Raw genomic sequence first — 26504 nt, 5'->3', positions numbered from 1 at the left:
GGCTCTCAGTGGCAGCCTGTTCTTCTTCCATTGTACTGACACTCCAGTTTTAGACAGCTCACAGCACAGACAGGCTGCACCTCCCTCCTCAGCCTCCACACCTTTTAATTCTCTCTTGAAAAATGGAGGAAGCTCTAAGAAAAAAGGTTGGGAAGGACAAAATTGTAAATCCAGTTCAGCATGTTAGTTAATAATAGTACATACAACATTTCAAAGCAAGAGGTTCACTGTACTTGGGCTAGACAACATTCACTGCTGACAAAATATACAGAATCTGATTACATTTAGGAACATTTGTGGTGCAATTCCTATGTTTAAAAAATGCAATGACTTCCAGGAAGTTCACACAATCACAGGAAAGTACCTTTACTGACATATACATTATTTTTTTGTAACAGAGTATTCTGATGTACTAAAATTTGCATTACATTAAATGCTGTGTCGTGCGCAATTGTTCACTGTGACATGCACACACACACACCTTTCACTGATACAGTAGCAGTGGTCTCTGCACTTCCTGCTTGACATGCGTAGCTTCCACTGTCCTCAAGTTTGAGATCCTTGATGTGTAGCTGGAGGAGGCAGCCATCCTGCCTGATCTCGTACTTTCTGCTGGCTCTTAGTGGGAGCCTGTTCTTCTTCCATTGAATCGGCACTCCAAGTTTAGAAAGCTCACAGTACAGAGAGGCTGTACCTCCCTCCTCAACTTCCACACTCTGCAATTCTTCTTGGAAGAATGGTGGTAGCTCTGGGAAAATAGGACAATAAGAGACATTTGGTGTAATAATGTAGTATTTAGGCTGTTAGCATTCAAAGGGAAGAAGGTACATTTTACTGTATCTACCTTTTTCCATTTGAACGTGAAGCATTAATCAACATCTAAAAGCAACATTACTTCAATTTTTACCTGTTACAGTAAGTATAGCACTGGTCTGCACATCTCCTGTATCACAGCAGTATGTGCCAGTATCCAGGGGATCCACATCACGGATAAGCAATAGGTTGACTTTTCCCTCCTTAAGTATCTCATATTTATCACCATTTCGGAGAGGGATGTGGTTGCGGCTCCAAGTAACAGGGGACGTGAAATCCGAGGTTGTGCAGGACAAAGTAGCCGTTTCTCCTTCCATGATGACAACGTCTTTAGGCTTTTCCTCAAATAAAACTAGAATGTGAAATCAAATGCCACTTTAGAACGTCTGGTTCTGAGGAATTCATTTTAGCTGAACTTACACATAACTGAATTCTTAATTCTTAATATTTTTTTGAAAATTACACCCTCTATTCAGTATGTTTCTGCTTACCTTGGACCTTAGGAACAACTAGCAGACGTGCAGAGGTTCTCTCCTCCCCAACCACAAATGCCACAATGCCCGTCTCTTCAGGTGTTGTCATAGTGAGGACGAGTCGGTGCTGGCGACCCTGGCACGTCATCTGGTTCATCTCGTTCTTCTGTAGAGGGCTGGAGCCAAGCCACCAGACACCCTCACTCACGTCTGCATGGCTCAGCTCACACACAAACACTGCGTCCTCACCCGCTGTCACCGTTATACCTTGCAGCTCTGTAACAATCCGCACGCGCTCTGTGGAGGAAGAGGAAGCTCTATACAGCTGGCTTTTTAGAGATGGAATGGGAAATATTTACAATTTAGATGAGAAGGTTTTGTTAATGCCGCATTTCTTGTAATGTAAATGAGTTAGTCAAATATATCAGTAAATGAGGAATACAATTCTAATAGTAACCACCTACCCCTCACAATCAGCTTGGCAGTGGTCTTCTTGCCTCTGGAGATGCAGCAGTACTCTCCAGCATCCTCCATATGCAGTTTCTTGATCTCCAGGGTGTGTGTGGGGCCTTTCTTCTTTAAAATGTATCGCTCTCCTTCTACCACATTGTTGTCCTTCCTCCAAGTGACCGGAACATTAGCACTGGAAACTTCACAAGACATCAGCACAGATTTCCCCTCCATCACCGCTTGGCTCTCCAGTTCCTTCTCAAAGAACACTGATGCTGCCGCTGGTAACAGAAGGAAAGGAGTAATAAAAATGAATAAGTTGTCCTACTGTTAACGGCTTGCCAAAGCAACAGAAATACAGTGAAATAATAATGTTCCCAGAGAACACAGAGCGGCACTGGCAATAGATGGATATTTAAAAATAACCCCATTAGCAACAACGTTGCAACTTAACACAATGTAAGCCTTTCGTATAAGCTGTAAAATAAATGGCAACATGTCAAATACCTCTCACATTGACTTCAGCCGTTGTCTTCTGCTCCCCCAAGATGCAGCTGTACTCCCCAACATCCTCGGGCTGGATGTTTTTGATGTGCATTTCGGCTGTCCTCCCCTTCAATGTCATCTGATATCTTCCCCCGTGATAGAGCTGGTCCTCCGCCTTCCACCACTGCACAGGCACCCCAGCCCTGGACAGCTCACAGCGAAGGGTCACATTGCCTCCTTCAGGGGCCTCCTGGTTCTTCAGACCCATTTTAAAGGTGAGGGGGATAGCTGTGGAAAATGTTTATGTTTTTTTTATGTGTGTTTGGTTTTTTTTGTTTGTTTATATGTTAACCTGCCTATAACTGGCATAAGGTCAAACCACTGTGGTTTGGTTATGAAAGCAAATAAAATAGATTCTTAGATTCTAAAGAGCTTAATAAGATAAAAACACAAAATGCCTGAATTTCTTCCCTTACGTGTAATGGTGATTTTGGCTGTGGTCTTGATGTCGCCGTAGTTACAGCTGTAAAGTCCGCTGTCTTCTAGCTGTGTGTTTTTGATGGTCAGTTCCATACTGCTGTTTCGATTTTTAATCTGGTACTTGAAATCATTCTTCAGCAGCTCTTGTCCTTTCCTCCACTCCACAGCAAGGCCAGGCTTCGACAGCTCGCAGTTCAACGTCACACTATTCTCCTCCTCCACTTGCTGGTTCCTTAACTTTGTCTTGAATTGGATGGGAGGAGCTGCAAGGAGAAGAACCACAGATTGGTTATTTTCTTTAAAAATGTTCAAATAATTAGTTGCTGTTATTTGATTGAAATCATACTCCTACTTTAAATAGTTTTACATCTTTTATTGGTTTATCTCATTTTACTTTAACCTATCATGTAAGTTCTTTCAATTTCAATTAAATTAAATGGGAAAGGATATCTAAGAAAGGATTAGATCAATTTCTTAAGCGTAGGGTTTCTACTTTACCTTTGACGGTGAGCTCAGCAGTTGATTGGGTGTCTTTAGTCTTGCAGGTATATTTCCCGGCATCACTTTCTTCCATGTTGTTGATGATCAGTTTAGTGAGACGTCCCTCCTGTTTCATCTCGTATTTGTATCCAGGTTTGAGGATGACTCTGCCTTTCCTCCATTCCACTGGAGCTCCAGGTCTGGAGAGCTCACAGCAGAAAGCTCCACTGTCTCCTTCTTTCACCTCCAAATTCTCCAGAGCTTGTTTAAATGTTACAGGAACCGCTGAGGGGAAAAGACAAAAAAATTAAAAACAGCTCACTCGCAATTCAATTCAATTTTATTTACAGTGTGAAATCATTACAGACGTTATCTAAGGACACTTTGTCTTCACCTTTTATCTACAGTCTATGTCTACACCACACTGTATTATTTACAGAGACTTAACAATTCCCCACAAGAGCAAGCATTAATTGCAACAGTGGCAAGGAAACCTTCCTTTTAACAGGCAGAAACCTCTGACAGAACCTGACTCTTGATGGGCGGCTAAATGACGCTGCCGGTTGGGACACCTCAATTTTCCACCCACTAATAATATAATAAATAATAATTAATATGTATTATTATAACATCCATGTTTACTTTTGTAGGAAATACCAGGTCTCTCTCACTGTGGTTGAGAAACAAAATTCCCAGCTGTGTCTATCCATGGAATGGCTGTTGTGAAACATACCTCTTACTTTGATGTCAGCTGAAGTCACAGCAGTGCCAACAAAACAGCTGTACTCCCCCAAATCTGAGAGAGTTAAATTTCTGATCAGCATCTCAGCCATCCTGCCTTCTTGCTTCATCTGGTATTTTTCTCCCTCCTTCAGAAGTTGAGCATTTTTCCTCCACTCAACTGGAACTCCTGGTTTAGAAAGCTCACAGCGCAGTATCACACTGCCCTCCTCCACAGCTTCCTGGTTCTTCAACTTTTGCTTGAAAGTCACCGGGATTGCTGAAAAGTGAACGCAAAATACTGTATTAAATGTGCAAATTGCCAAAGCACAATTGTATAACATAATGTGTAAGGGTTCTCACCAGTGATGATGACAGTGCAAGTCGTTGTTAGGTCTTCACAAACACATCTGTATGTGCCACTGTCCTCAGGCTGGCTTTTCCTGATGAGGAGTTCCAGGGTGGTGCCGCTCTGCTTTATCTGGTATTTCTCTCCATTGGTCAACACATTGTCTCCCTTTTTCCACTGCACTGGAGTGCCTGGTTTGGAGAGCTCGCAGCAGAGCGTCACTCCATTGCCCTCCTGCACCTGAATATTCTTCAGTTCTTGAAGGAATTTGATGGGCCGCTCTGGAGCAGACCACAGAAGAAATATCAAAATGATTGAAAAGATGTTCATGTCCGTTTTGCTGCTCTCCGATCCTGACACTGTTAAAGTCATGTTAACCCAACCATATACAATATAGACCAAACAAGCGTTCAGGTAACATCAGAAACATCATCCTCTACAGAAAGAAAGCGGGGACGATACAAGCCACACTGTTTCGAAGTTCTGCCAAGTACAATGGCAAGGATGTCACCAAAGTAAAAACAATATCAGTGGATCGTCTGGATTACTACTTATATTTGTTTCCACGATTTTTGGAAGTTGTTCTAAAATTGCTAAGACGTTAATCCCTTATGTCACCCTACTGCACTGATACAGTATATTCTAACTTTCAACCAACTAAATGTGGTGAAATCCACTTAAACAATAGCTCAACATTTAATATATCAGCTTTGTCTGATTTGCATTTAGTTCTGTGTTTTACTCTTTACTGAAAGATTCAGTGTTTGTAAAGATTCAGTGTATGTTTATATTTTACCTTTTGGTATACCGTGTATTTATGAGCTCTTTGAGTGCACTTAAAAGCACTCAAGCAGAACAATGCAATTTATTGTGGTGTATGCAGTACTCACCGTTCACAATGATCGTAGCTTTGGTACTCTGTTCTCCACATACACAGGTATAATCTCCAGTGTCGTCCAGACTGAGGTCCGCAATCTTCATCTCCACCTGCAGGTCCTTCTTCCTCATCTGGTACTTGTCTCCGTTCTTCAGCAGTTCTCCTCCTTTCCTCCACTCCACTGAAGGGGCAGGTTTGTTGAGCTCACAGCGCAGCACCACACTGTTGCCCTCTGTCACTTCCTGGTTAACTAGGGGCATCTTAAAACTTGGTGGTAACCCTGTCAATCAGAGTCAAATCTTACTAAAGATCATATGAAATCATCATGTTCTTTGAGAATTCAAAGGAATAAAAGACAAAAAGGTCTACACCACACTTTAATAAAATGAATAATCCCATTTGAATGCATTCTCAAAATGAGAACTGTTTTTGCAGCCGGAGCAGCTTAAATCTTTAGAGAAAATAAAGGACCAAATAAGGATCGATGGAGAGCATATCGTTTCCGGACCAAAACAGCTTAAATGGAAACATGGTAACAATTATCTGATCATGCAAATTTCTACTGAATTCACCTGATTTCAGACACATTTACTTGTCTTCGATTTGACAAAATAATAAATATTATATGGCAACAGTGATGTAAGCCACACGGCATACTCACAAAACATCATGCGTCATGCTCAAAATCATTTTTTCTCTACTACTAAGTATTCAGTTAAAACTGAACAGTGGAATGGATTATATGATTGATATTACATATTAAAAATACATGTAATATCGCTGACATGAAAAACACTTGGGTTAGTACTAATATTTGTTGAGTTACAGAACTGTGTGGGATGTGTCTAATTGTACTATTGCATCCCATATGAATCTAAATCCTATATATATATACTGTATCTTTTCACCCAGCTGATGAGAAGTAATGTACAGTACACACAGAGTACTGTGACATTAGGCCAAAGGCAGGACAAGATATGGAACAATTATCTACATAGTGGGGCTCACACAGTGCTCATACCCACTAGGTCTATTTTGTTTTTTTATTGTACTTCATTAAAGCTGACCTCTTTGGCGTCTGCGCTCAGGTGATTCTGTTGAATATATTGGGGTAACATTTTTTAAAAAAGGAAGAAATGTGCTTCACAAAATAATGCATCCAACACATGGGGGAGAATTGAATTTGTATTACCTTGGACGGTGAGCTCAGCAGTCGATTGACTGTCTTTAGTCTTGCAGATGTATTTGCCAGCATCGTTCTCCTCTACGTTGTTGACAACCAGTTTAGTAAAAGGTCCCTCCTGCTTCATCTCATATTTTTCTCCAGGCTTCAGGATCACTCTGCCTTTCCTCCACTCCACTGGAGCTCCAGGTTTGGAGAGCTCACAGCAGAACACTGCACTGTCCCCTTCCTTCACCACCAGGTGCTGGACCTCTCGTTTAAATGTCACAGGAAGTGCTGTTGTGGGTATATTAGAAAACCCTGTAGTCACTGATTGCATTCATTCGGATCTTGCCATTTCATCTTAATCAAACGGGCTCCTTGATTTTTATTTTGTTGCAATACAAGGAGGCAGGCACTGCCATTTTCCCGTTCCTCTCATTGAAGCCATACAACATCTAACACTTTGGTATCACAGGTATGGGATTTGGGATTTTGCACCACGTGAAATGTACATAGACATTTGATGTCAAATGGATCTCTAGTTCTGTATCACTAAGTTACAGGTGCACAACTTCAGTAATAATAGATATACTGAGACATGGACTATCTAAGGAAGCACCCATAACAACAACTGTTAAGATATACGCTGATATGAGCAAAAGAAATGAAATACATTCTGTTGATTTTTTTTGCACGCTTTAAACTTACATTTCACTTTGACTTCAGCTGTGGTTTTCTCATCTCCTGTGAGGCAGCTGTATTTCCCTGCATCTTCTGGTTGGATGTTGAGAATAATCATCTGAGCTATCTTTCCTTCCAGCTTCATCTGATACTTTCCGCGATACATCTCTTCAGACAGCACTTGAGTCCCTCTCTGCCACTGTACCGCAACTCCCTTCTTTGAAAGCTCACAGCGTAATGTCACACTGCTACATTCTTCGGCCTCCTGGGTCTTCAGACTTACTTTAAATGTGGCGGGAACAGCTGTTGAACCAAACACAAAACTGTTTATACACGTGAATTAGAAAACAGGCAAGATCATTAAAAAAGCACTTAAAAGGTTGCTCAATAAACTTTAAAATGGGCAATAAACACTGCTTCACTACGCTTGTCTCACACATTGAACATACCGATAACTTTAACAGTGGCCTTTGTTCTCTGCTCTCTACAAACACAGGTGTAGATCCCGCTGTCCTCTGGTTCAGCATCTCTGATGATCAACTCCAGGGCTGAGTCCCTCTGCTTAATCTGGTACTTCTCTCCGTTCTCCAACAGATCTCCTCCAAGCCTCCACTCCACTGGGACACCCGCTTTAGAGATCTCACAATATAGTGTGATGTTATGTCCTTCCTCTACTTGGATGTTCTTCAGTTTTTGCTTAAAGTTGATGGGAAGAGCTAGCAGCCAAAGATAAAGTTAGGTCATTAAAAAGAAATTAATAATCACAAGAATTGAATTAACAGCAAGTACATGTAGCTATGCTAGAAAACTGGATAAACAATTAGAAAACATTGCCACCATAAGGTAACTTGTTGCATAATTATGATGTTGCTGCATGATAAACAGAACACACTTTGCAAATTCCAGTTCATTGCATTAACTTTCTACTTTGAGTTGAAAATGAATTGCAGCTAAGTAGGGCTGTTAAAAAGGGTGAGTGACCGGCACAATTTCCTGAATTGGGTTAGCTACCCAAGGGGAGGTTCTCAGAATCAGTGGGGAAAAAAATGTTTTCTCCTCATAAGGTAGTAGGAATTCTGCTTTGACATGGCTCGCATGTACAGTGCACACAGTAAAAATATACACATCAAATTAAATATATTGCATTAAAAAAAAAGATAAATAACTTCAGCATGGCTTTGCAGGAAGCAGCAAAGTGGAAATGTGACCAGTTGTTAGAGTAAAGATCTTCATTGTTTGTTGTCATAGTATATTTTCCTAATTTTCCCTCCACTTTTTTTCCAAGAATCTTCCGATTTTTTTCTTGGAATTTACTACAAACTTGGAATCATACCGTGTCAATACAGTGATAACTTCCATTTTGCCAAAAAATACACTTATAGTAGACCATTTTTTATGTATTGTTGTGCAATGTGCTCTTTTGCTTTTACATGACTGAGCTTTGCACTGGTGAGAATAATGCATATGCAGTTTAGTATCTTGCTAAATGATAAAGAGTTACAGTAGCAACTGATATATTTTTAGTTTTGTACTGGCTGCATGATTCTACATCAAAACCAGGGTATTTTTACACTTTAACTTAGGGCTGGGCGATATGGGGAAAATCAGATATTGCAATATTCTTGACCAAATACCTCAATGTCGATATTGCGTTATATGTTTATATGTTAAAGGGTTGAGTATTGGTCAATATCTTCACAATTAGATTTTAGATAAATAATCATTAATAATGTTGATATAATGATTAAGTGGGTATAGGCAACACTCTGGTAAGACAGTTTAATGACATAACTTTACTGTAATGCAACCTTTTCAAACAGATTAGATTTTAGATACTGTAATAACATAAATGGCCTAATGTATCTAAAATCTAAGACAATATCTAGTTTCATGTCACGATATCAATGTAATATCGATATATTGCCCAGCCCTACTTTAACTCTTCTCTTTTATATTTGCAGCCTATCAACATTTACAGCCTGTGTTCAGTTGTTCAAAACCTTACTATTAATTTATACATATTTATTTTGTTTATTGTGACAAAAGAAGCTTCCGTGCACAGTTGGCGAGGCTCATGTACATATTGTATAGAAAAGTTGTCTAATTCAAATCAGTTTTGTATTGCTTTACTTTTAATTCTGTTTTGCTATGTTTAATGGCACATACTTTTTAAAAGTAACCTCCTTGTTACTGTACAGGGAGCATCACAGATCTGAAATTAATATAACTGCTTCAATAAGAAAAAAATCTAACACAGTGAAACTGTCAATAACAAATGCCTACCATTAACAGTCAGTGTTGCAGTGGTCTCTATGTTCCCACAGATGCATGTGTAGATGTCGCTGTCCTCAGGTGTAACATCAAAGATCCTCAGTTCAATCAGCATGTCTCTCTGCCGCATTTGATATTTCTCCCCACTCCGGATGAGGTCATTCCCCCTCTTCCTCCACTCCACAGCGTGACCAGATTTTGACAGCCCACAGCGTAAAGCGGCAGTGCTGCCCTCCTCAACCAGGACATTCCTCAGCTTCTGCTTGAAGGTAACTGGGAGAGCTGTGGAGTCATGGGTGACCATATGTTAAGATAATATTCATTGATGATGAAATATTTATAATTATCAACATCTGTTGAAATGATTTAAAGCCTAACCCACAAAATCACTTCACACCATTAGCCTTTTTGTAAATGATGTCCTACCAGTGATTTTGACAGTGGCAGATGTCATTTGATCAGCACACACACAGCTGTAGACCCCACTGTCGTCAGGAACAGGCTTCCAAATCAGAAGCTCCAGGCTGGTCTCCCTTTTCCTTATCTGGTACTTAACGCCATTCTTCAACAGATCATATCCTTTCCTCCATTCTACTGGAATTCCAGGTTTAGACACCTCACAGCGCAATAGGACATTGCTTCCCTCCTCTGCTTGCATGTCCTTTAACTGTTGTATAAATGTAATGGGAACAGCTGGAAAGCAAGAGGTGACTTTTTTAAATACAGATAGAAGGAAAACAAAAAATGGTGAAGCTGTGCAAAGTATGCCAACCTGTCAGCAAAAACATGTTAAACCACAACACTCAAACAGTCTTAACCAACCATAACAGAATGCCACATCTCTTTGTGTAATGGAGCTATTTAACAGTCAAAATAGTTGAATGGTTTTATGAACTCGCTCCATTTTCTGCTGTTCGTGACAAGTGGCCAACTACCTCAGGCCATAATATATACCATAGACGGAGAAGCATAAATATTATTGCAGAGCACAACTGTCTGTGAGAAAATGTTGAATTGACTTTCAAATATACTGTAAAAGTGTGTTTTGATGAAAGGATATTTTTGGTAAAATTAGGTATGGTAAAATCCACAAGAAGGTAAGAAAAAGTTGATAACACACCATGTACTTTGAGGCTTGCTGTAGTATGGTGATCTCTGCACTGACAGGTATATTCTCCTGAGTCTTCAGGCTTCAGGGCTTTGATTGTCAGGGAATTAATGGTCTTCCTCTGTTTCATCAGGTACTTATCTCCAGGCCTGATACTCTCAAAACCTCTCCTCCAGTGGAACTGGACCCCAGGCAGAGAGTATTCACAGGTCAGGGTTACGGTCTCACCCTCTTTGGCCTCCACAGTATTTAGAGACTGGGTGAACTCTGCTGGGATGGCTTAAAAAAGACAATAAATAGAAAAACAGATGGATACTAATACTTAAAACTAATTTTACCTGTATAATCAGTATCAGTATATAATCAGTCACATCCCTCTGGCATTTAATGTTGGCCAATAGTAAGCAATACTAGTCCTTGTATTAACCTTTGACAGTTACAACGGCCCTAGTTGTAACAGATCCGGCACTGCACTCATACACTCCGGCATCGTTGTTGCAGACCTCCCGAATCGTCAGCCGGGCCTCACAGCCAGAACGACTGGCAAAATACCTTGAAGAGTTCCACATGAGGCAGCCATCTTTGTACCACAAGATGTGACATGGCTTGGAGGCCACACAAGACAAAACCAAACCACCTCCTTCAATAGCCTCACAGTCTTCAAGCGCTTTAATGATGGTGGGACGTCTCTCTGATAATATAAAGAAATAAAGCCAAGTTAGAAAATGTGACATAAAAACAGAGTCCGACTAATGCCATCATTTTGTGACTCCATGGCAGAAACCCTCATACATGCTTTCATTACCTCCCGTTTGAACTACTGCAATAGAATGCTGTCTGGGTTCTCCAGCAAAACCCTAGACCTGCTCTAGTATGTCCAAAACTCTGCCGCCAGGGTCTTTACCCACACCAAGACGTGGCAGCACATCACCCCAACAAAAAACACCACTTGTTCACCACAGCCTACAACCTACCTTAGTTTAGCCACTGTAATTATGTAAAGTGTCCTTGGGTTTCATGAAAGGCGCTATATAAATAAAAGTTATCATCATTAGTATTATGAAAATGCACATTAAAACTCTGGCACATTAAAGCCTCACCTCTAACCAACATTGAGGCGTACGATCTTTTGTCCCCTGCTGCAAAGGAGACAGTGCCAGTGTCTTTGCGGGCAAGTTGTCTAAATGTGAGGGTGTGGAAGCCTCCTGGCAACATCTGGATCTCATTGAGCTCATTGGTGTACAGCAAAGTCTCGTCCAGATACCACTTGACCCCGATGTAATCACTGGGACAAATTCGACACCTGAATGTGACTGTGTCGCCTTCTAGACACTCAACATCCTCTAATTCATCCAGGATCAACACCTTCTGACCTGAGAGAATCATGGAAAAGTCATAAATCCCATGAACATCATATACAGTGGGTACTAGAAGCTTTAAACAACATTAGTAGTAGTTCACTGAAAATTACACTTGAACTTGCTTTAAGGAGTCATTTTGGGATATGATTTGTGGCATTATAGCCACAGTGGGGATATACTATTTCTCTGACATGCAGTATGTAATTATGTCAGTATATATTATCTCTCACTTAAATAATTGAGGCCCTTGAAATCAAGACTTTAATGGGTAGTGAGTAGCCTATTATTTTTGGATATTTGGACATTTACTAGTCTAAAAAGAACATAAGAAAAGAACACATTAAGCAGCAGCTTGATAAATTAGAGTTGCAGTAACTTCTATCATATCCTGCAATGGCTGTATGGTTCCATATGTCAGCTATTACATGTATAGTCCTTCATTTTATTGTTGAGTATTTACTTTGCAAATCAATTTTTCATTCTGTTTAAGGAGCTAAAATATCCCAGATATTCTCCTACAACTTAATGTACAATTAACACACAGACCCATCCTGATGTGGCCCACATACAGATACCTTTAACCTAAACGACAGTAATGCAATGCCCAGTGTTCCCTTCACTATGTTCTCACCTTGCACAGTCAGCTGCGCCCGGCTTTGCATGGTACCGACATCACACGTGTATACATCTGTGTCCGATTTGTCCAGTGAAGTGATGGTTAGGGACAGCACCACTCCCTTCTGCCTGATGACATACTTCCTACCAGATCTCAGCTCCACCATGCCCTTCAGCCAGGTCACCTGCTTGGCAGGCCGCCTGGTCTCACACTCCAGGGTCACTTTACCCTTTTCCTCTGCTCGTGTGTCCCTTACCTCCCTTGCAAATGTGTGCTGAAGTTCTGAAAGGTAAAATGAAGTTCAGGAAATTGAGTCAAGCTATACACTTTCTACTCCAGTCGTTGACCCGCATTGCAAAATAGGACAAAACAATGGACAGCAACATTGATTTGCACAACACTACAGCATGAACACTGCATTGTATTATTCATCAACTAACATATTCGAAAACATTATTTCAAAAGCCCTCACCTACCTCTGATCTCTAGCTTGGCACGCGAGGCAATGCCATCGGCCTCACAGCAGTACTCTCCAGAGTCTCTGATGGTGGTATTCTTGATCACCAATCGCGCCAAGTTCTTCTCCACACTCATTTCAAACTTTGGGCTCTGTCTGATCAAATGGCCATTTTTCAGCCAACGGATTGTGACTTCTGGTTTGGTGATCTCACAGCTCAGCTCTGCATCCTCGCCAGGTACCGCCTTGACATTCAACAGCTCCCTAAAGATGTGCACTGGCTTCTCTAAAGGAGAGGAGAAGGGAGAGCTTGGTTGCTTAAATGCATCTACCAAATTGCATATTTTAAAATAAAACACAGAGACAGGTATCCCTACAAACACGGATAAAAGAGTGATTATCTTGTTTTCTGAGAAAGCCAGAGATTCACCTTTAACAAATAGCATCGTCCTACAGCTCAAGTCTTTAATTGTAAAGACCACGTCTCCAGCGTCAGTCGGTATAGCATCTTTAATGGTCATTCTGTAGTTGCGGCCATTGTTGATAATCTGAATACGGCTATTGGTGACCAACACCTGGCCATTGATGGTCCAGGAAGGCTCATCATTGAGATCATGAGAGAGTTGACAATCAAAAGTGCAGCTTTCGCCTTCAAAGACAGTTGTTGTCTTCATACGTTGAACAATAGTGATATGTAAGTCTGTAGACAAATATAATGACAAAACAGTGTTATTTATATTCAAACAATACCATTACAGTGAGAGAGACATTTACTGTAACACCACAGAAAGTAATTTAACAACTTTAATGACAGAATAACTGAGTACCTTCTTGTCAGTTTAAAAAAGAATGTTACTTGAGGTTTACAATTCAAAAGTGACCCTCTGAAAGTTCCTTTCATCATTCTATCAATAATTTGGTGGTACTGCTGTGAAAAGGCAGACCGCTTAATTTTCAGGACTTTTTAAATAACCAAAAACATTGTTCCTACTACCCACCATGTACAGTAACTTTGGCTTTGGTCTGGCTGGTGCCCAGGTCACAGGTGTACAATCCAGCATCATCCTTGCTGAGGGAATGGATGATCAATGCCATGGACTTCCCAAACTGGAGTAACTCATGTTTATCATCAGCGGTAAGGACCATACCATCCTTCCTCCAAACAGGGGTCACTGTCTCTTTAGAAATGTCACACTGCAGGCAGACTTCCCCTTGCTCTTCTCCTACTGCATCCTCCAGAGACCTCAGGAACACTGCTGGGCGCTCTGGAGCCAAGATCAGCATACATAAAGTGTGCATGTTTCGCAGAAATGAACAAATAGAAATGCAAGTATCAGGAAAAACTAATCATACACTTCAGTTATTCCCCAAGCTGACCTTTGACCTTTAAGGTGGTTGTCTCAGAGAGAAGGCCTGCTTTGAATGTGACCCTGCTCTCTTGTGGTCGCAGCGCCTTTATTGTGAGGCTGTGCATAGTGCCCATGTGCTGGATCCTGTTGATGGCGTTGCAATAGAGGCGAACGTTGTTCAGGAGCCACTCCACGTTGGCGACCACATAGTTGAGCTCACAGGAGAATGTTGCCATGCCATCCTCCTCTATTTCCACTGGCTCAAAGTGTTTGACTAACTTCAGTGTTCGCACTTCAATAAAAGGGGGAAATACATGACGCTAAATCATCAACTGAACTAACACACACAGTTAGGTAAAACAAAACTAAAAAGAAATCTCCAATGTAGAAAGTGTTATTACTTTATCTCAATTTTTTCCCAAACCATGTTTAACCTACCCTCAACCTTAACATGAGCTGTGCTCTGGGAGCCCCCAGCCATGCAGCGGTACTGTCCTGCATCCATTCCTGTCAAGCCATGAATGGTCAGCTGTGCTCGCTTCCCTTCCCTTTTCATGCTGTACTTGTTCGAGGTCTTCAGAGCCGTACGCCCTTTAAACCACCGCACCACCCTGGGAGACGGGGAAAATGCACAGCTCAGAGTCACAGAGCTGCTCTCTTTCGCCTCTACATCGTCCAAGTGGCGGGCAACCTGGAGAGGTCGCTCTAGAAGGGAGAGATGTAAAGCTGCTCAGTGAGACACTCCTGCAAAACATACAGTAGATAGTCTAGCTAGCTGTCTGGATTCACCCTGCAGAGATCTGAGGAGCAGTTAACCATAGTCCTCATAAATCAACAGGAGTTTAGAATGCCAATGCAAAGAAAGTGGAAGGTGTGGGACTTCCGGTTTAAAAAGAGAAACATCCGGCGGAATATGCGACGGCACTTGAACAATTACGGAATGTCATCGATATAGACCAAACCGGTATAACGTATTTCAGTAATTATCAGTTTGCAAATTTGCCTCACTGGGTAAAGTTATTAAGTTAACGTTACCTGGCTAGCCTAGCTAGTTTGCTGTATAATTTATTTTTACTGTAATCATTTCACCCAAAAAAGAATGCAGATCTCATTGACAATTTCCAAGTGCTTTGTTCACGTTTCTCTTCCATTCTCACACCAGGTTCAGCCAACTCACCTTTGACAGTAAGCTGAGCAGTGGAACGACTCTTGCCAGCTACAAAGAGCATGGGGCCCGACATGGAGCTTTCTGTGGAGGTGAGACAGAGGCTGTGGAGGGTGCCTTTCCTGTCAATGTTCACTGCTGCACTAGGCTCCAGCACCTCATCGTTCAGGGTCCACCGGGGAGGCCTTCCTGATTTCAGGCTGGTCTCCACTTGGAACAGCGCTGGCTCTGGCTCCATCACCTCCACTGAGCTCATCCCCCTCACTATTTTGATAGCCTGCTCTGCATGTACAGCCATAATACACATTACAACTACTAAATACAACTCCTGACTAACATTACAAAAAACACTCTTGATTGTATAATGTACATATTAGAAATGCATGTGCACATGGGCATTACACATGATACAGTAAGTATTTTTTGGGTACATGAATGCATACATGTACTGTAGGCCATAAACCTTATTTGATTTGATTGCTGTGACAGCAGGCAGCTTACCCTCCACGAGAAGCTGACAAGAGGTGTTGTCATCTCCTGCATCACAGGTGTAGGTGTCCTCATCTGAAGAGCAGACGTTGTCGATGGTCAGCTGCCTGTAGACATCTTGGCTGATCAGTTGGTATTTTTTACTGGGCAGGAGCTCCTTCCTGTTCTTGTACCACCGGACCTGAGCATTAGGCCGTGACACCTGGCACTCCAGCAGACCCCGGTGGCGATACATGGCTATCTTGACCCTCAGAGGACGCACTATTTGGACTGGGAGCTCTGAAGAAGGGAGGAACAGGCTGTTTTGAATGCGAGTGCTAGGGGCACTTCTATCATACCATCAAAATCATTATTTTTAAAACACAAAGAAGGCTCGAATCACCAGGGTCTCTACACATGAACTCGAGCATTGAGAATATTGTTTGTGTGAACAGAGTTTACTAAAAAGAAAGGTTTTAATCACTCACTGTAGCTGTTGGTTTTTTCGGTTGCCGTCCATCTAGCAGGTTAAAAATAGTCGAGGGAGGACAGTAAAGATGGAAAGCTCCTAAAGCTTAGTCCTATATAAATCCACGGATAATTTGTTATTTTGTCAGTAGTGAAAAACAATATTGACCTTGTAGTTGAAAAAGATCCTCATATAAGAATGACATTTCCCCATTTGCATTTGGAGATCAACTCTTTTTGACTGACAAGATGGCGGATAGAGTAAACAACAACAGCTACAGTGAGTTGTTAAAACCTTTCTTTTTAGTAAACTCTGTGTACACGGACAATGTTTTCAATGCTTGTCTTAATGTGTAGAGACCCTGGTGATACTTCAAGCAAAGTTTCACGTTGTGTCGAGCCTTCTCAGTGGTTAGCACTCCCATTCAAAAGGCCATTTGACAGAAAACGAGAACACGGTAAATCTTAAAAGTGGCACATTCACAAAAAGACCCTAGGTTGCATTTTGGCGAGAGTTCATCCCCCACAAATCATCCACTCCATAAATCCATGTTAAATTGTGACATAAACAGTCTGGTGGCTCACCTTTGACTGTGAGGGTTGCATAAGACGAGACACGCTCTGCAGTGAATCTGATCTCTCCTGCATGCTCTGGCCTGACTGACTTGAAGAACAGGGTGTGAGTTTTACCTGCAAATCAAATCAAAGGAAAATGTTTTATCATTTTTTATGTACTGTATTTAACCAGGTTTTCTATTTTTACACCTAGGAACTGACCGGTACAACCACTATGACAACTCAAACGCAGCTTCTTAGCTTGGAAAGTTGAGTGTACTGTGATACCCATGTGGTTGGTCTCTCACCCTGGTATCTGATCTTGATGTTGTCCCCAGGTCGAATTCGGCAGTCATCTCTGTACCACCGACCATCCAAGTCCACCTGGTTGACCTCACACAGGAAATTCACAGGTTGACGCTCCATCGTGTCAACATTTTCAAGCTCCTTCACTATGTGGATGTCCCTAGCTGGCAGAAGATAACCAAACCATTACTGTGAATGTTGATAAATCAACCAACAGAATTTTATAAATCTGCTTGTCAGATCCTTCTTATAGCAATAATTATATGATAATGCTAATACGTTGATGTTTAGCAGGCATAATGTTTACCATGTTAACAACCATCCTAGTTTAGCATAGGAGCATGCTCACATTTGATAATTAACATCAAACACAATGTACAGCTGAGGCTGATAGTTTTACAGGAGTATAAACCATTGTATTGGAAAATTTTGATCTAATGATATTGCTAAGTAAAGGTTTAATTGTTCAAAGTTATTACAATCATTTTCTGGGGACCTGGAATGTTTGTATATGAAAACAATTCATACAATAGTAGAACAAAAAACATTTAGGCATTATTTTTCCGATTGGATAAACAAAGATTCCACAATGTACATGGTCCTCTCTTTTTCTTACATATGATTTCTTATTATGACTTATTTACTCATTTGTATTTGTATACATTACAAGACGTAGTAACACAAGAGTGCGGTCAAATTTGAATTACATCATAAGAATGTTTAGGCCTTGGTCAGGTCTTGGCTTTGACATGGACAGTCTATTTAGCCACCTTACCTGTGACGCTGAGTCTGCATGAGGTCTGAATGCCGTTGGCTTGAAAAGAGAAGAGGCCTGCATCTCCCAAAGCCACCTTGTTCAGTACGAGGGAGTGTTTCTTCCCATGTCTGCTGATACGCCAGTTGGGCTTTGACTTAAGCTGCATCCCATCTCTGGTCCACACACCCTCGATATAGGCCAGGTTGAGTTTCACTTCAAAGGAGCAGCTCTCACACTCAGACACCTCCACATCTTCCAAGCCTTTCACCACCTGCAGACGGTTCTCTGGCACACAAAGACGCAGCATTAGAGACACAAATGCTCATTTGCTACTACACTTTGTGTGTGAAAGAGAACTTACTTGCAGCAGCTACAATTCCTCCAGGTATATTGTCTCCCATGCCCCCTCCTGCTCTTCTCTCAGTGTGATTGGGGAATCTTGGTTGCTTGTTGCCACAGTTCTCACAGAAGGACTACAACTATAATATGATGAAAATATATTTCAGGTAACGGTTTAGAAGAAAACAATAATTGGTTCAGCCGTAAACACATCGTTATGTTGTTTTAGACAAAACTCCATTTTACATGCCAAAAAAAATCTTCTCAGGCCTATAATGATATAAAACCATCACTTCCAAAATGGCAACATTGGCACGTCAAAATGGATAAACATGGCATCACTTTGAAATGGGTTGATCCCTGCAATAGCACGCCATTCCTCCTCAGTAAAAAAAAACAGAAAAAAAAGAAAAGTAATCTCTGTCACCTTACTTGACTGAGCTCAGCACTACCAATATAACCTCAGCTGTAATGCCACTTCCATCAGGCTGTATGCACTGAACTGAGAAGAAGGGGAAGCTTTAAAAAACAAACAAGAGGCCAAACGAGAACTGCCAATCACTAAACTGATTGATATACTGTATGTGAGATCATGACACTTTTTGGAGGTTGGTTCCTCCCACTATTATTATTATGAGGTTTTCAAAGTAATCCAAAAGGAGGGTCATTCTTTCTCAATACCTACCAGCTAAAAATCACATTACAGTAATGCGTCACACAAAGGCACTAAATCTGCTAGCCATTATCTAGATTACCTCTACAGGCTTATGATAGCCAATGAGATCTTCAACATGGCATGTAAGCTGAAAAAATACCATGGAAATAAACAAGTGATGAGTTGAGCAAACTCAAAACAGCTGGGAGTGAAAGACTTTGACCTTTTGTGAAACTTTGTGTATCTTATAATACAACTGTGCAGTATATGATTCAATTAGTTCATTTTCCATCAAAGTGTGCAAGCAAAGAGATAATGCTAAGAAAAACTACCAAAATAACACAAGAACATGTCAGATCACCTGCAGCAATGCACCAACCTTCAACTTAGACTGGAGTTTTCTGGAAAGAATAAATCCTTGCATGTCCTCTTGTGGCACCAATGACAAAAAAATCAAGTTACCTTCACCTGAAAAAAGAGGATAGAAACATCCTCCATGGCAACAGATCTGTTTGAGTCTTGTCTTGTTTCACACAAAGCCTAAAAGATTAACAACAAACGTTTAGCCAAAGGAAAGCGTGCCCAGGTTTGCAAGCTGCGTCCCTGTCCCCAAAGCACAGAGCCTATAGTGCTTTCTCTTTTTTTCTTTCTTTGATGGAGCATAGGGCTGAACAGCTGACATATCTCTCCCCCCATACTAACCTCCAAAATAGCCTTCTGTCAGTATGAGGGCAAAGATAGCTCCGGTTTAAATGGTGTGAGGCAGCTCATGTCCAGCATCAATGGAACAATCAAAAACAATTCAAAATGTATACAGTATGCTTAGCGTAGTTGTTTGATGGTTTTCCAGTGTGCATGAATGAGTGAGAGACAAGCTTGAAAGCATCTCAGTAAGTGAAGGTTGTTTCAAACAGAGATCTAAAATGACTGGTCCAAGACTGAGGTAGAATTTTTTTTATCATTATACTAATCCCGTTATTGCAGTTTAATCACCTTGGGTTATAGACAGTTCAAAGTCCATGGATCTCCACAGGGAGTATCCACCACTGCTGCAGTTGAAAAGTCACAAAAGATTAAATAATATGAAGACACATGAATCCTCTCTTAAATAACACTTGATCGGCATTCCTGTGTGAGGTAATATCCTGACATCACAGCATAAAAGGGGTTTGCTACCCATGATTGGTGAAGTCTCGATAAAAACACCCCATAGAGAACATTCAGTGTAACACAGCGGCCATGCAATGCCAATGTTTTTCCTCTAGCTCCTCCAACTCAAAAATATGTTGGGCCGAGGTTTTTATTTACGTTACAGTAAAACAACAAGACTGCCAGACAGAACAAAGCCAGCACTACCCAGCACTGTGTACACCTCAGTTTGATAGACAGCTCCATGTGCCACTTAGCACTCCTACCTTGAGTGAAACTCGACAGGATAATCTCTTGGGGCACAAAAAAACAACTTGTCGTCACGGAGAAGGGAATTGGCCTGCAGAAATGAAACCAGTCTCATTTTACAGATCTCCTGCAGCACATTCATTACAAAGCTTTTACTGTAGCCGATTTTGTAGACATTTGAGTGGGAAAGAGTCATTTTAGGTACATTACACTTTGTGCTTATTGCTAAATGCTCATTTTAAAACATGATGTCATACCCCTTGGAAGATTTCACCCAAACAGACCTGAAGTCCCCCAAGCAGCTTGGGCCAAGCTGTCCCGCCACAGTGAAGACGGCCAACTTGATATCATGAAATGTGGGCCTTCTCGTGTATAGCATCTTATTGCTGGTGCACATAGGCTAAAAATAGAGCAGTGTTTAAGGAACTAAGGCAATGTGAGGATGTGTTGAGTGAATTTAGAACTTGACAAAACAGCTGAACACTCCACCTAAGCCTCTGGATCTGTGTTTGGAAACCCTCCCCCTTTTGTGTGTCACGTGTCCTCTGGTCCAGACATCTAACAGTGGTTAGAGAAATATAGAAATGTTTAACATATTTAAAACAGTGTTTCTGTTTCTCACCCTCAAATGTTTTTTTATTTAACAGCACATTTTGCAGAAGTGATCATCTTTGTTGATAGATAGATAGATAGACAGCTAGATAGATAGATAGATAGATAGCTAGATAGATAGATAGATAGATAGATAGATAGATAGCAGATAGACAGATAGATAGATAGATAGATACGAGTAGATAGATAGATCGATAGATAGATAGACAGATAGACAGATAGATAGATAGATAGATAGATAGATGATAGATAGAAGTAGAGTAGACGATAGCTAGATAGAAGACAGATAGGAAGATAGATAGATAGATAGATAATGATAGATATATCTATCTATCTATCTATCTATCTGATCTATCTGTCTATCTGTCTATCTATCTATCTATCTATCACTACTATCTGTCTATCTATCTATCTATCTATCTATCTATATATCTATCTGTCTATCTGTCTATCTATCTATCATCTATCTAAGATAGAGAGATAGATAGATAGATAGATAGATAGATAGATAGATAGATAGATAGACAGACAGATACTGGCCTATAGGCCTACAGGTTACTTATCATGTCGCTCCACCTGTGTGGACCATTTCTACACAAAACTGGCATACATAAACTCAGACAACGAGCCCTGAAAATCCTCTGTTTTAACTATTTGTTCACACAATTTGCATTACATTTCTCCAACACTGACCTGCCTTGGGTACCCAAAGTCATTCCACATTATTTTAGTTTAGTCACTATTTTTCGGAGGGCAACGCGGATTTTGAAAACATTATTTTGAAAGTCCCACACCGGATGTCAAAGGTATGATACGCAAGTGTCTCGTTCTGCTGTCCGGATAATTAAAATGTCTAACGTCAGTTTTGATAAATCACCACGTGAATCAAAGGCCTGGATCGCTCTGAGACGACTTGATAAAAACGGTTTGTATGTTTTCGTTTTTCGACTTAACGTGCAGTGATTTATTGTTTTGGCCACTGAAGTCCTCGGTCTGTAGTCTGTGTCCATGGCAACCGTCCTCTTTAACCCATTAAGACTAAATGGAGATTAGAAGAGCGTTTACGTTTTTATCAAAGATATCCTCCAGCATATAGGCTTGGTTTATATTATTCATAGGCCTACCCACATGAGATGTTTCCTTTTCACTTCAGCAAATGTAGCTAGTAAAGTTAATATCCACAAATGGTCTAAGACGAGAGCAGCTGTATTTGACTGTTGAGTGTTATCAGCTCGGCTGCAGCCCTTCATCTCATATTCAGTAAAGTGATTTAAAGAGGGAATGAAAAGCCAATTAATGACTAGCCTACTGATATATTATGGCGTTTTTCCACTGCATGTGGTACCTACTCGACGCTACTTGCCTTTTTTGGTTTTCCATTACAAAAAAAAGTACCTGCTACCAAGGACTTTTTTTTTAGTACTACCTCAGTCGAGGTTCCAAACCAGCTGAGGTGATACCGAAAGCTGACGTGACAACCTGCAGACTACTGATTGGTTGGAGTGAATCGTCACTATACTCTGCATCATCAGCTGACAAGAGTTTACATCTGAGCATGCACGACTCAAATCGGCACTCGCCTCACATTGGGCAGTGACAACACTCTTTTTTTATTTAGTTTTTTGTGTCTGGTTGCGGATGAGCAAATCCAGCGAGAGCTAGATGGGGCAACAAGGAATGAGAAGATCTACAAACAAGTCTCTGAACTGCTGTCCTCACACGGCTACAACCGCACTTTCCAGCAGTGCAGGGAGAAGCTCAAAAAGCTCAAAAGTGAGTATTGCGCCATCAAGCACCACGACGGCCAGAGTGGTTCAAATAGAAAAAACAGGAAGTGGTTTGACCAAATGGACGCAATTTACGGACAAAGACCGACGAGCAATGGGAGGGAGTGCCGCTGTTATGTGCCTTCTGGTTTTTCCACCTACTGGTTTCCGAGGCTGTCCAGATGCCGTGTAAACCTCAACGGCTACCCACGTCCACAGATTCGCTACAAATTCATAAACATTTTACTGGCCTTTGCATGTCGCACCTCAATATAAACTATACTGAATTGAACAGAATATCTGAGCACGACACTACAAAAACATTGTACAGCGGGAAAATTGTGATTTTAAATAAATTACGATGATCCGTGTCGCGCTGGGTTCGAACCTTCTTCGGCAAAAATAATGGTACATAAGTCCACCGCACTATCCACTACACACATCGCATCATTCACGTTTACACTGAAAAAAAACTTTGCTTTCCTCAGTGAAACAGGAATTAAACTTAACAGCGTAAACCGAAACAACTTGTTACCTTGATTTAGGCTTAAAATCATGATTAAATTGTGCACTATAACCTCTGCTACATCTCTGCTCTGCCATGTGCGAGGACTGCTCATAAATACACCCGGCAGCACAACGGTTTGAGAAACAATCGTCTAAAACAACTGGTTACCTCGGGCTGGAAAAGCCTGATCGCAAGCTCTCAATCAGCTCAACAACACGTTTCTTGGATTCTTTATTTGCCCTTTTGTGTAGGGGGGCTTTTCTCTGTCCATTTGTCTTATAGGACTTTCTATGTTTTGCAGATAAACTATTCAAAATACATATGAAAGTGCTTCAACTGGGCCGGATTTTCCTATTCAAGTAAATGGGACAGCATACAGGAAAGGGCAGGTTATGTGGTACTGTCGTTACAAACTAAATTCTGCATTTATAGGATTCTGTTGTGCAGTTTTGCCGACCTCGTTGACAATAAAGAACATTGGAATCTTCATTGTGTTGCATTTTTGTCTGAACGTTACTGAACGTAAACTCTTCTGTCTGTAGGAAGTATCGGGAGCACTCATAGGACAATAAGTTAAACAACGTTCACCTTTGTCTTACACCACTTTTGCTGATATCTGGATGCGTAGATGACATAATATAGCCTTTGCTACAACACCAACAATTCAAAAGGTTGGGCACAAACTATTAACATTTCTTAAACAGAACTTTGTATTGTAGGGGTTTCAAATGCGTATCTTCCGTCGTAAACATAACGTTGTAGGCTATTGGAAACGTAGATGTATGCATTTGAGGCACGTCAATAGTAATATTGCTTCTTTCATAAATCCAAGAAACGTGTTGTTGTAGCTGATTGAGAGCTTCGCGATCAGGCGTTTCCAGCCCGAGGTAACCAGTTGTTTTAGACAGATTGTTTCTCAAACCGTGTGCTGCCTGGTGTAATTTATGACGAGTCCTCGCACATGGACAGAGCAGAGATGTAGCAGGAGGTTATAGTGCACAATTTAATCATGATTTTAAGCCTAAATCAAGGTAACAAGTTGTTTCGGTTTACGCTGTTAAGTTTAATTCCTGTTCTACTGAGAGAAAGCAAAGTTTTTTTTCAGTGTAAACGTGAATGATGCGATGGTGTAGTGGATAGTGCGGTGGACTTATGTACCATTATTTTTGCCGAAGAAGGTTCGAACCCAGCGCGACACGGATCATCGTAATTTATTTAAAATCACAATTTTCCCGCTGTACAATGTTTTTGTAGTGTCGTGCTCAGATATTCTGTTCAATTCAGTATAGTTTATATTGAGGTGTGACATGCAAAGGCCAGTAAAATGTTTATGAATTTGTAGCGAATCTGTCGACGTGGGTAGCCGTTGAGGTTTACACGGCATCTGGACAGCCTCGGAAACCAGTAGGTGGAAAAACCAGAAGGCACATAACACCGGCTCAACCCGGCCACGACTCTGTTGGAGTCCATGATTGGAGGATGGTAAGTGTTTTTAACTTTAACTTCTGTAGGTACACTGCTTGAAAGTTTTGTTGAAGTTAGCGGACTATTGTTAAGCTCACCTAACAACCATGATAGTTTAGTTGTGTAAAACATGAGCAGATAACAATAAGCTAATGCTATCATTGTTAGCTCTAGCTCGCTGCTAGTGCTAATGTTATTTCCCTACGAGTTGAGATGAAAGCGGTTTTAATACAGCCTGGAGTTACACAAATGCAACAGGAGGGTTAACATGTAACTGATCTTTCTAGTCAAGATTTCTTTTCGACAAACAAAGAGGATTCAGTGACTCCTGTAGACGATACTTGGGAACAGGAACACCTGGCTCTCCTGAGGGATATGCATGTGTCAGATGGCATCAGGAACACCATTTTGAACAGTGTGAGCGCCATTTCCAGATGGTGTTCGAAGACGCAGCCCAGGCATGGGAGCTGGAAGCAGCCTTGAGAAGGGAAGCGATAGCAGCAACTGCTGCCTTCAATCAGGCCTTCCATGGGGCTCTGAGCCAGCGTGTGCAGGCCATGGACACCAAGCAGGACCCCGTTCCTCCACCCCTGGACTAGACAGTACACCAGTTATGGCTAAACCCACCCCCTTGACTTTCTTCTACTCACATACTGTGCAATATTTTACATTTAATACTTTTTAATAACATTGACAATTCTGTGCTATATCATTACTTAACATCAAACCATAGCTACCTATATATATATATATATAGGCCTATATATATATATATATATATATATATATATATATATATATATATATAGTGGGGCTCGAAAGTTTGGGCACCCCAGGTAAAAATTTCTATTAATGTGCATAAAGAACCAAGAAAAGATGGAAACATCTCCAAAAGGCATCAAATGATAGATTAGACATTCGTAAAATATGTCAAATTTTTTTTTAGATTTATTTCCAAATATTTACACTTTCAAAATAACAGAAAACAAACAAATGGCGTCTGCAAAAGTTTGGGCACCCTGCAGAGTTAACACCTTGTACCGCCCCCTTTGGCAAGAATCCCAGCTTGGAAACGCGTCTTGTAGCCAGCCAAGAGTCTTTCAATTCTTGTTTGAGGTATCTTTGCCCATTCTTGCTTATTTTTTGAAAAATAACTACTGTAGTACAACCAGCAGGGGACCGTCTATGTGTGTAGCCCTTTTAGAGACCTACATCGTTGTTTATGACACCTATTAAATGGTTTTGGCAAACAAAATTCCCCAAAATTATGATTATGGTTATTTTTGAAAAATAAGTGCTGTAGTACAACCAGCAGGGGACTTTCTATGTGTGTAGCCCATTTAGAGACCTGGATTGCCATTTATATGACACATAGTAAATGGTTTGGCAAAATAAATTCACCAAAATTAGAAATATGCTTATTTTTGAAAAATTACTGCTATAGTACAAGCAGCAGGGGGGCCTCTATGTTTGTATAACTTTAGGAGACAGTAATTGTCATTTACTGTATATGACACATATTAAATGGTTTTGGCAAAAACTAATTCACCAAAATTATAAATGTTTTTTTTTTTTTTTTTGTAAAGTAGGCTAGGTGCTGTAGTACAACTACCATTCGACAAGTAGTTATTTAGGTAAGTTTGGAGACACCACCTTATTTAATCATTAAAGGAATGAATTTTTTTTTGCATCTCTTTTCTGTATGTTAATTTGTAGACGGTCCCTAAGCCCTCGTCTCGCTGCCGTCTCTCCACCGGCTGCTCGGACAGACCAATGTTATTTCTCCAGGTAGAAGGACGGTTCGTTTGGATGAAAACGAGTTTGCAGCTCGTTGTTAACCTTACTACGGTAGAAAAGATGCGTCGTTTGTGATCTAACAACATTTCGCTATAGAGTAATTTAACCCG

General features: G+C 40.8%; 1 protein-coding gene across 1 annotated transcript in view; it reads right to left on the bottom strand.

The window, feature by feature from the left end:
- The window catches only part of obscna (obscurin, cytoskeletal calmodulin and titin-interacting RhoGEF a), a gene marked incomplete in the record, with an annotated part of 47742 nt that extends 28260 nt beyond the window's left edge, over nt 1–19482 (bottom strand). Inside the window, 32 exon segments of the mRNA XM_032525280.1 lie at nt 482–748; nt 908–1165; nt 1305–1583; nt 1751–2017; nt 2244–2510; nt 2699–2965; nt 3201–3467; nt 3916–4182; nt 4266–4532; nt 5142–5408; nt 6196–6222; nt 6321–6587; nt 7002–7277; nt 7424–7690; nt 9258–9527; nt 9672–9938; nt 10366–10632; nt 10781–11044; nt 11454–11726; nt 12346–12612; nt 12807–13073; nt 13218–13487; nt 13786–14052; nt 14165–14428; nt 14575–14841; nt 15314–15583; nt 15803–16069; nt 16823–16927; nt 17101–17262; nt 17874–18140; nt 18217–18334; nt 19229–19482. Coding sequence (XP_032381171.1) covers nt 482–748; nt 908–1165; nt 1305–1583; nt 1751–2017; nt 2244–2510; nt 2699–2965; nt 3201–3467; nt 3916–4182; nt 4266–4532; nt 5142–5408; nt 6196–6222; nt 6321–6587; nt 7002–7277; nt 7424–7690; nt 9258–9527; nt 9672–9938; nt 10366–10632; nt 10781–11044; nt 11454–11726; nt 12346–12612; nt 12807–13073; nt 13218–13487; nt 13786–14052; nt 14165–14428; nt 14575–14841; nt 15314–15583; nt 15803–16069; nt 16823–16927; nt 17101–17262; nt 17874–18140; nt 18217–18256 — 7564 coding nt within the window.
- Between the last annotated feature and the right edge of the window lie 7022 nt (nt 19483–26504).

Source organism: Etheostoma spectabile, chromosome 9 (assembly GCF_008692095.1).
Source record: "Etheostoma spectabile isolate EspeVRDwgs_2016 chromosome 9, UIUC_Espe_1.0, whole genome shotgun sequence".
Classification (NCBI taxonomy): Eukaryota; Metazoa; Chordata; class Actinopteri; order Perciformes; family Percidae; genus Etheostoma; species Etheostoma spectabile.
This window is presented reverse-complemented; position numbering and strand designations above follow the sequence as displayed.